We start from the raw sequence: 10,450 nt of genomic DNA on the forward strand, positions 1-10,450 counted from the left end.
TAAAGTGGGGGAAAAGAAGGGGGGCAGGGGGAGAGAAAAAAAGCCACCGAATGACCGCTATTCCACATGATGGGGATTTTGACCTAGGCACAGTATCGTATAATATCTGCCTCTAGTATAACCTTGCCATCCTTTTCTGCTGAATGATCCGTGAAAAATCCTCAACCTCGGATCGCTAAAACGATGCAAAGAAGTTTCGCATAAACTGAGCTCCTACGAAACAGGCGTGTGGCTGGGATCGATAAAACACAATCTTTGTATCAGTCACCACCCTTGTGCTCCTTACGAGTAATCCTGCCCCCACGAATTGGTGTCCTGCGAATTTCCTATCTTCACCCTTCCTATCATCACCCACCTTCAGATGTGCAATGTACCCGTACTACCCTACCCCCAAGAGCATGACGATCCCCGCCGAGATCTCAGAGAAGGACAGTGGCCGCCAGACGCCGCTGCCTGAGTTCCTCATCCGCGATTTTCTTCAATACGCGGAGAAACCGGGGTAGTGTTAGCAAAGCTAGGCTACGAAGGGTAAAAAAAAAAGTGTGATATCTTTGCAACCAGTAAAGCGCAGGACGTAACGAAAAGGTGAGAAGGGGCTCGCACTTTCTCGCACTCATCCATCTTCTCTTGCCAAACCTCACCCGCCGACCTTATCCTTTCGGCCAGTGCTGCATATTCAGGTCCTCCCCAATCTTCACCATTTACCATGTCTGATTCATTGCCATCGCCTTTTCCGTTTCCGTCATACTTTGCTTCCCTCCCTCGGGCGAAGGTCGCCTCGTCCGTAGCCAATCGTTGAATTTCACCCACACACTGCTTCCACTCTTCCCACAGTACGTCCAACTTCTCAAGCCCCTCGTGAGTCAAACCCTTAAGCCTATCAGCCTCCTTCCCTAGAGAGCCGGAAAGCAGGGGTGAAGAACTGAAAAGGGTGTTTTTAAGACTTGATGAGCGAGAAATATAGGTCTCCGAAAGGCTAGCTGTTTCCGCTACACGGGAGAGAAGTGTCTCTAGTTTATCCGAAAGTGCTCGCGGGAGGCTTTCTGAGAGGTGCGCTGTCGTATGGTCGAGCGAGTCTGTTTCAATGAGAGAGAAGTGTTAGACAAATAATGATAGAACCACAAAATATGATCCAACCACCAGAAAATCAACGGGGATCCGGTCTTAGGCCCGGGGGAACGAGGGAAATAGCAACTGCATAGAGTAGCAACGACGCATAATAGGATATATTATTATGAGGGAGCAGTGTGGGTGAGCGTAATCGAGTGACAGTTTCCTGGTGTGCATGCGGGGCAAGCTGGGGTCCAGGAGCAATCAACCAATTGGCAAGGCGAGGGCTAGAAGGAAAAAAAAAGGGGACAAACGGGGACCATGTTGGCCCTGGTCTCGTGAGTTCTCACTGGACCGATGTAGTATCGCAGGCATATTTCAGTGCCCAAAAGCAAAAATAATTGCCGGCACCTTTGTCAAACAAGGAAAAGCATGTTCCAAAATACAGCAATAGGCCGGTGCATATGATCCGAACATAAATATCGATCTGCTGCTCTCATAGCAGAAGTACTAATCTTGACCTACCAGTAAAAGATTTTGCCAGCGGGTGTTGTTGCACCAGTGATTCCCTCTTCTTCTTCGTTGTCTTTGACGGTCTCCGCTTTCTAATTCCATCTGTATGCATCTTGCCTTTCCGTGACTTGTTTTCGCGACTGGGAGAGGCCTTGCCTCTGCCAAATCCCCTGCCTGTCTTACCTCCACCAAAGCTTTGCTTATTGATAGCAGAGGTCGAGCACTCGGGCCTGGCGTCCGCGCACCTGGCTCCAGTTCCACCACGACCAGCATCACTGGCCTTGCCTTGGCCTGTCATAACGGAGCTTAATTTTAACTTCATACCGCTCTTGCTTTGGCTGTCCATGGGCCTGGCCAGAGGTTGATTACTGGATGTATGATTATAATAAGGTTGTAACTCGTTGGTTCGAAACAGAACAGCCTTTGGCTCTCGTGTGGCTTGGACGGTAGTGGCGCGTTTCATGTTATTCCATGCATGTTCCTGTTTGGGACGCTCAGCACCGGGTAAGAGGGATCTCTGCTGCTGGAGCCCTGCTGCGGAAAATCCACATTTAAACATCACAGCCACAGAAGAAGCGAGATTCGATCAGATCCAGTGCCAATGCACACATAGGAAGCCGATTCAGATTAGACTATTTTTTATTTTTTTTTCGGTTAGTGAACTGTCTGCTATTACTGGATGAGTACCCAGGCACGGGAGAGGGAAAAGAAACCAGGGGCTGAAGTGTAGGGGGTTTTTTTTCCCCCTTCCTCCTCGATTGTGGGAATACAGTTCACCCGCACAACATGTGTGTGGAGCAGGATTACAAAAAATACTGGGGTGGGGGATGGAAAGAGCGGAAAAAGAGATGGTCGACGAAAAGGGGGATAATGGACGCCGTTGCCCACTATAGCACCGTTGGGAGTGATGAATAGCAAGGTGGATGGATTGGCATTCGAGGGAAAGGGATATGGAGAATGTCAGTGGGTAACAAGGGGAAAGTAGGAGGGCGACCAAAGCAGGATGACGACCGTAGCCCGGGAGAGGTTCTGGCGAAACGGAGGTGCCACGAGAACGTTCTACCCCATATAGTACACACGATACCGAGGGTAGGCATGTGTAGTGAGCAGTGGGTTAGGTTATGATGGCGGCGGCAGTTACAAGTAGAGTGAGATCTGTGTGTGATAGCTTATTTTTTCAAATGATCCCGAGCCTAATTTTCTTTTGCAGAGCAACAGAGGAATTATTTGGAATTATGCCCTTTTGCTACTACTATTGCTGCATATTACTTGCTTTAGCCACCTACCGGTATCAGCACGGTGTATAGTACCAGTAACTCTAACTCTTCGTTATCTGACTACCGGTAGGGTATTTGTGGAACATCATCTCGAATCACACCCAGTCAATATACAGATCTGAGTGTGAGATGCTTGGAGATGGGTACAGGAAGCAGTAGTGAAACGGGCGAGAGTGGTTCACCTCAGCACCCCATAACGGCATGTCAGAGTGTGATAAATTATAGTTTGGAAACCACGTGCCTGAAAATAGACGCTCCCACAAGCTTCCAGAAAGGATTGGCCAGCTTCTTTCCAGGTCACCTAAAAGAATGCTGAGGTTATCACAGTACCGTAGACTTACATATTTTTAAGAAGCGCGGGGGGGGGGGTGGTATTGGGTGTGCCGCTGAATTTGGCATGGAGGTGAGGGAGGAGGAAGGGCTTGGTATTTTGTCATCCCGAAGAACACGAGTGGGGAAGCATCAGCTTTGCTTGCAGTCCCCAAGAAACGGGGAGAGACATATCGAGTGCTGGAGTACGGTAGACAATTACCACCCATGCTGCCTTTTTTCCCTTTTTTTTCCTTTTCTTTTTTTCCTTTTTTGCTTTCTTTCTTCCCTCTCTCTTTTTTTCCTTTTTTTGCCTGGATCCGCAGCAGCAGCGTTATTTTCTGCGTCGAGCGGTGTGTATTCTATGCTTTCCATAACAGGCGGACCTGGTAGGTACAGTTACCAGGAGTAAGGCTGGCTGGGGATTCATCATTGATCCGCATGGCCCTCAAGATACCTGTACTTAAGCCGGCCAGTCTTCCCCCTAAAACCTCCTGGCTCCAGCCCCATAATTCGATAGCAAATTACGAACATTCAATCGCAAGCACGAAATACGACCGCCAACCACTTCCACTGCAAATTCCATATCCCGGCGAACAAAACATTTCAACCTTGGTCGCTCCCCCCTTGTGCCCCCCCCAAATAAAAAGCGGAGCTGCCCCACAACCACAACATCTAATCAAAAAATCAATACACGCTCCCAACCCAGGGAAAAATAATAATAATATAATACAACCTGCCCCCCCCCTCCCAGCTTGTCGATAGCGAGGGGTAAAAAGTTACATACATAATATCTCAAAAGTTGAGAATTGTGTTCTCTCGGTCGGCCTCTATCATCCCGTCACGCTCCAATTTTTTATATACGGTACTCCTATTGCAAAATGTCGATCCGATTTGGACGAAGTGGTGAGTGGAGCACAGCGGGGCGGTTTCTTTTTCGACAAACTTTGGTGATCTGGTGCTTACTGTTTCTCGGCTACTTAGGAAATGGGTACGATAGCTCCGAAGTCATGGAGACTGAGGATGATGATTGGCGCAAGGTGACAGACTTGAACGAGCGTCGCAAGATTCAAAATCGCTTGGCTCAGAGAAACTACCGTGAGCACCTCCACCATCTCTACTAGTATCAGCTCCTGGGGCGGTGATCCGGGGGCTATTTCGGGCTGAAATGGTATCTTATCCCGTGTCTTTTTAGGTCGAAAACTGCGTCAACGTCTGGAAGAACTTGAGAGACAGGCTGGAAAGAATAGTGGCCCATCCACCTCAGTATCCAACAAGAAGAGACCGAAGCAGCCAACTTCTGGAGCTGGCACTGTCAGTGAAACATCTGCTAGGGGTCGCGCCAATTCTGGACCGAGACGTGGGGAATCTTCCCATGCTCCTCACGGAGTGGTGGACACAGAGGGCCGCTTCTCGACAATCGATTCCCTCCTCTCACCTCCAAGTGTGTCTGGTGAGTCTGAGGACAGTAGCGCTTCCGCCTCCTCTCGTGGAATCTACACCAGTGATTTTAGCCCCATGCTGCTACGACCAACGGCCAGGTCCTCAGAAAACACATATCCAGTATGGCAAAACCAATCACAGCTTCAGTACCCCGAACCTCCAAGTTACAGCTCGAGCCAGCCATACATTGCAAGCACTTCTGAGTACCCTCCTACCAGCAGTGTCCCTGCTCCTTCAGTGTCTCCAGCGCCAACTCATCAGCAGCTACAAGCGTACATACCCCCCTCGAACTAGCCATCCGTTATCTGCACTGCTAACTGACTCCCTCCTCCTTTTTCAAGATTCGAATACGAACAGTACCTATCGACCCAATGTCCGCCAAACTACCAATATTGAAATGCCAGACCAAGCGGAATTCCCAACCTTATCTCCTACCTATTCGTCTAACCCAACCATCGACCCAAACACCTTGCACTTGAACCCACTAATGCCTCAAGACGAGTTCTATCTGGCTCTCAACTGCCCCAAGCTCTTAAATGCGGCAGTAACGATTGGCAAGATCCTGAACGTTAGTAGGTTAGAAATGTTTCAGGATGACACACCATCACTATTCGTTCGAGAGAACACAGAAGAACCGCTGCTCAAACTACCAGATAATTCTCCTGATCTCCAGCCGCCAAAGGTTCGAAAAGGAGCCCAACGTCTCCCTTACATTGAAGCTGCGCCCCTCCAGGGCTTTCGTGGCACGCTGCTCGAACGCATTCAAAAGGGAGAGGAGACAGGATATTATGTGGGCGAGGTCAACATTCGCAGCAAAATGTATGAGAGCTGGGGTGTTTGTGGAGAATGTCCATGGGAAGGGCGAAGCTAGGAGATTGGTGAAGCCTTCGCTAGGTGAGAAAAACCGCTTCTACCTTTGTATTTCATTATTTTGACGAGTTTCATTTGTATGGAGTTCTGTTGTCTTTTTTGCCTTTTCCCCTCTTTAATGAACTGCATGCGTATGAAGTTGATGTATATATTTTTGTGTTTTTTTTTTTTTTTTGTTAGGTTTCGCTCGCTTTCCCCTTAAGTTCATTTCATTTCTTTTAACAGCGTCTTTCCTCGAAAACATGGCTGCGGTTGCAGGAAATTTTCATGTTCCAACCTCATTATTCCATCATTTCTCCTACTGATTATACCTTTCCCAATTTTTTTTTCTGTTCTTCTTTTTTCCTTAATGCCTCTTCCTTAACATTTCTTTCTTTTGCTTGACAGCCAAACGGCGGGCTCCTTCTCGATGGGCCAACAGCTGACGGAGGGAAGCTGAAGGGGAAGATTGGTTCCTTATGGACGACGAGATGATTCGATCCACTAACTGGTGGTAAAGGTGGAGAGGCCTGGAGCCGCTCCCAGCCCGAGGAAGAGTACTGGGAGAAGTCAAATGAATGAATCATGACAATGATCAAGCTGCATAAAAATGCAGTCAGATGGCAGCGGAAGGTTCTGGCGCTACGAAACATTGAAGAAATACCCGGGGAGGGGACTGTCCAGTAGGTCCCAGATCCCAGACTGTGTCAGTGGCAGGCAGGAAAGAGAAGAGATCATTCATTGTGTATATATGAAATTTGTTGTCGATAGTCTATTTCTGGTATATAGTAACTCTGTTGTATATTAGATGTTTCCCCCCCAAAAAAGGTGGTCCGGCTCTTTTCTTCTCTTCTCGTCCGCCTGTTTCCCAAGCAAATGAACGGGTGAGCAAACAAATAATAATTCCACCGGAAGAGAAGCATGTATCACCCAAGCTCACTGTGGGCACTTGGACTTCTCGAGGACTTTATGCCGGGTAGTCTACAGTACGGCGCAGTATGGCCTCAGATGACTAGCCTCGGGCGCAGTACGAGTACCACCATAAATCAAGGGGAAAAAAACGCTTGGTAATGATCGCCACACCCGTCCTACAGTAGTGGAATCGGGAGATTATCACTCGATCTCATGTTCCAGATCCAAAAGTGTTTCACACACCCACACACCCACTTGTACAAGTACCGTACCCTTAGGTTGATCTGGTTAGGTCACCCCCGGATCACCGGCAGCTCAGCAAAAAAAAATCGTTTTGTTTCCCCTGCTCTTTTATTAGTCCTATGGGCACCGGTAATTTACTCTTTTGGATTGAGGTGTCGGTAGGGTGTGATGTCCCGCACAGCCGGGCCTCACAACGACCGGAACTTACCGGTGCTGTACTGTACGAGCACTTGTAAGTATCCCTCATCACGCCATTCGGATTCCCAGGATAGTGACAGTAACGCTGTTGAGTTAGGTCGAGTGATGGCCACGTTGGATCCTGAAAAACAACAACAACTGGGAGCCATGCAGGATCAACGCTGATCCAAACTCTTTTCGAGGGAAAGTTCACTTTCGTGTCTTTGTCCGAATCATATACCATGATTGCTAGCGAGGATATCGGATAGGTGACATTTTTGGGACCTTCCCCGGAGGAAGAGGAGCTGAATGGACGAACCACATGATCACGTTTCACACATCCTCTCTGGCCCCCATGGAGTTCCTATTGGGTTCTTTGGATGGCCGCCGTGGGATGCATATGTAGATGCGGTATTCGGCTCGGAACACTCCGATCGGTTTCATACGGGTTTTGGTGGTCAATCGGGTAGGACCGCTTAGTCCCGGGGTTCAGATTTGTGTTTAACAACAATCGTCATTCCTTTGGTTCGTCTATTTTGGAAGGCGAGACACTGACCTAGACGCCATGCATCCGCTCTCCGGTATTGTGTGCAAATGGGATAAACAGTGCTCGTACCTTGGATGCTCACGAGATGGCCATGAATGGTGCTCAAGGATCGGAAGGGATGTTTTTTCTTCTTCCTTCCCCTTTGTGTATCCAACCAGGGTGTTTGGGGCCTTCTTGAGAAACCTTCGCCGGTTTTCTTTTTCTTTTTCTTTTCCCTTTTTGGAAATGGCGTGCCTCGGGGTTTGTTGCTGGGGTTATTATGCGGGGACATGTAGGATCTCCCTATGGAGGGGAAAAAAAAGAGACTTCAGATTACTGTAGGTGAGTCAGGTAATCTAGTGCCCTTGCCAACGTTCTTTAAAGACCCTCTAATTTCCTCTTTCCTCGTGAACCTTTTATTTCCCCTTCCCTCTTCATTATTACCATCAGGGTTACATGTTGCGCCTGTAAATTTCTCCAATTGCCCACCCTGATACTGAGGGCATATCATACGCCTCCCCCCCCCCCCACCGCTGCCCACTCTTAACTACTCAAATACCTACTACTTTTGATCTAACAATACCTACCTACACAAACAGTCACAAACAGCCAAACGCCAAGTACTTTCAAAAACTTACAACCATGGCTCCCCCTTCGGCCATGGCCTCAGACTTGACTCCTGCTGCTGTAGCAAACTCCATTGCGAAGAGCAGCACCGAGGCAAACAATGTCACTGATCAGAAGCTCGCAGAGCTTGATCCTTCCAAGTTGAAAGTTACGATTACCAAGTCTCCTAGACAATTCCTAGCCGATAGCAGCAAAATTGAGTGGGGGAAAGCTGACGTCTCCACCGACCACTGGATTACTGTGAAATGGTCGGAGGCTGCAGGATGGGCAGCGCCCGAATTGAAACCCTATGGCCCAATCGATTTGTGGCCCACTGCGTCTTGCCTGCATTATGCCACTGAGTGCTTTGAAGGTATGAAGGCCTACCGCGGTTTCGACGGGTCTCTGCGTATCTTCCGTCCCGCCAAAAACACAGCAAGAATGCTTGTTTCTAGTACCAGGATTTCCCTTCCTAGCTTCTCGCCTTCCGCCCTGGAGGAATTGATCAAGATCTTACTCGCTACCGATGGGCCAAAATGGCTTCCAGAGCCTGGCTGCTTCTTGTACATCCGTCCGACTTTGATAGGCACTGGCGGTGCGTTGGGTATCCACAGGCCCCGTGAGGCGATGCTCTTCATCGTTCTTGCTCAGTTTCCCGTCCTATACGAGAAGAATATGAAGCTATTGGCTAGTCGTGAGGATTCTATTCGTGCTTGGCCCGGTGGATTTGGATTTGCCAAAGTTGGGGCGTGAGTCCCTTTCCCGAATCATCACATCCCTTTCTGGCGACTGAATGCTGACCCGACGTTTCATAGGAATTACGGTCCTTCCTTGATTGCGCAAAAGGAGGCTCTGGCTAGGGGCTATGATCAAATCCTTTGGCTTTTCGATAAATCCTGCCAGGTGACAGAAGCGGGGGCAAGCAACTTCTTCGTTGTCTGGAAGAATAAGGATACCGGGAGAGTCGAATTGGTCACTGCGCCTTTGGACGACAAGATCATTCTCGACGGAGTTACTCGTCGCTCAGTTCTTGAATTGGCCAAGGACCGTCTCACAGTTTCTAATGGCGAAATCCAGGCACTCGATGTTGTTGAGAGAAAGTATACTATGATGGACCTTATTGATGCCGCCAAAGAGGATCGTCTCTTGGAGGCCTTTGCTGCCGGAACTGCCGTATGTCTTCATCCTGTGCTACATTTTGTACTAAATTTTCCTGACATAACTCTAGTTCTTTATCTCTTCTGTCTCAAAGGTCCACTTTCGCGGCGAAGACATATATCCGAAGCAAGCTAATGGAACATATACCGGCCTCTTGAAGGGCTGGCTTAAGGCTATTATGTTCGGCGAGGAATCCCACGAATGGGCCGTTGTCGTTCCCGAAACCGGTTTTGAATTTGACGCTTCCGCAGCTGATAAGGAAATTAACGAGATGGTGGAAAATCTTCGTCGGATGAAGGATAACCCGGCCTTCGCCCCTGCTCTCCAAAGGGTCCAGGCGGAAGTCTAATACTGTCTTCCTTCACCTTGTGAAAGTAAATAGTTTTTCCCTATTTTCTTTATATATTAACTCTATTCATTCTACTTTTCCACTATGTTTTTGCTTTTACTTCACAACAGAGGGGTTCCGGGTGTGATTTCCGATCGACAAAACAGCGACGTTCATGACGTTCCTTTTTTATGGCTTCCCTTTCAGTCTTTTTACTTTTTTCCCTCCATTTTCTCCCCTTCTTAGGTATCTGGACCTTGGTGTTGTGGGGAACCCTTGTCGAAATTAGAAATATAACAAACTGATTGCAAAACATCTTTGTAGTCACGGGCCGGCACTTGTTTTCATCATGGCTATATAGTACCGGTATATTTGTATCTCGCCGCAACACAGCAAAACCACCCCGAAACAAGTGGTGAGCATGAGCAATTTAAGTTGATTGTGTCAACACCGCCATGGGTTCCCACCCGATTATACATTTGGGTGGTCGAGAATCTAGGGGTGATATTTCCTACTACTCACGCCACTGATGGACCTGGGAACCTCCTGACATGGAATCACTTGCAGAAGAGCAGAAGAGCTTGGAAGTTTAGTAAATTATAAGCGCCTGGAATCTAAATGGCAGCTCATATAAAAAAGCATTTGATTCGAAAGTTTCCGTGTGTGCAAGGGTTCGGGCGGGCTCTAAAGCTGTAACTATTCCACGGGTCTTGGCATTCTCGTGACAGTACCCGTACTGTACAGTACAGTAGCTGAACGTTTCACCGAATGAGTGGTATCATAGCTGTAATTGTGTAATTTCAGGTGTAAAATGTGCGATCAGCAATCAGACGTTACAGAACTGCGCTGCACTATACAATACTTTCGGTAGGGATGGATGAAGTATTGGGACGTGCAGAGGGAGGGGACAGATGCCTGTGCGAAGAGTTAATTTATTCGCTTGGCTATCACAAAGGTGGTGTTACTTTCCTTTCCAGGTATCCGGGCAATCTGGATTTATGAAGGAAGGAAATCTTGTACTGGCCAACAATGGCCCCGTTTGTCCCAATACTTGATCCC

The 10,450-nt window shown here is 48.2% G+C and overlaps 4 protein-coding genes; 3 read left to right on the forward strand and 1 right to left on the reverse strand.

Moving 5' to 3' along the window:
- Positions 1–1,092: 1,092 nt before the first annotated feature.
- Positions 1,093–2,122, reverse strand: GSTUM_00000967001 (uncharacterized protein; the record flags this gene model as incomplete). XM_002838199.2 has 1 exon in its annotated part: positions 1,093–2,122. The coding sequence occupies one exon, from the start codon at positions 2,120–2,122 to the stop codon at positions 1,547–1,549; it is 576 nt and encodes a 191-aa protein (XP_002838245.1). The 3' UTR covers positions 1,093–1,546.
- Positions 2,123–3,771: 1,649 nt separating this feature from the next.
- GSTUM_00000968001 (uncharacterized protein) lies at positions 3,772–6,290 on the forward strand. XM_002838200.2 has 4 exons: positions 3,772–4,055; positions 4,134–4,247; positions 4,345–4,864; positions 4,934–6,290. Exons 1-4 carry the CDS (start codon positions 4,031–4,033, stop codon positions 4,986–4,988), a joined length of 714 nt encoding a protein of 237 aa, XP_002838246.1. The 5' UTR covers positions 3,772–4,030; the 3' UTR covers positions 4,989–6,290.
- A 1,357-nt stretch (positions 6,291–7,647) lies between these two features.
- Positions 7,648–9,497, forward strand: GSTUM_00000969001 (uncharacterized protein). XM_002838201.2 has 3 exons: positions 7,648–8,654; positions 8,721–9,078; positions 9,134–9,497. Exons 1-3 carry the CDS (start codon positions 7,942–7,944, stop codon positions 9,410–9,412), a joined length of 1,350 nt encoding a protein of 449 aa, XP_002838247.1. The 5' UTR covers positions 7,648–7,941; the 3' UTR covers positions 9,413–9,497.
- On the forward strand, positions 9,497–9,706 carry GSTUM_00000970001 (uncharacterized protein; the record flags this gene model as incomplete). XM_002838202.2 has 1 exon in its annotated part: positions 9,497–9,706. The coding sequence occupies one exon, from the start codon at positions 9,497–9,499 to the stop codon at positions 9,635–9,637; it is 141 nt and encodes a 46-aa protein (XP_002838248.1). The 3' UTR covers positions 9,638–9,706.
- Between the last annotated feature and the right edge of the window lie 744 nt (positions 9,707–10,450).

This window comes from Tuber melanosporum (genome assembly GCF_000151645.1).
Source record: "Tuber melanosporum whole genome shotgun sequence assembly, scaffold_238, strain Mel28".
NCBI lineage: Eukaryota > Fungi > Ascomycota > Pezizomycetes > Pezizales > Tuberaceae > Tuber > Tuber melanosporum.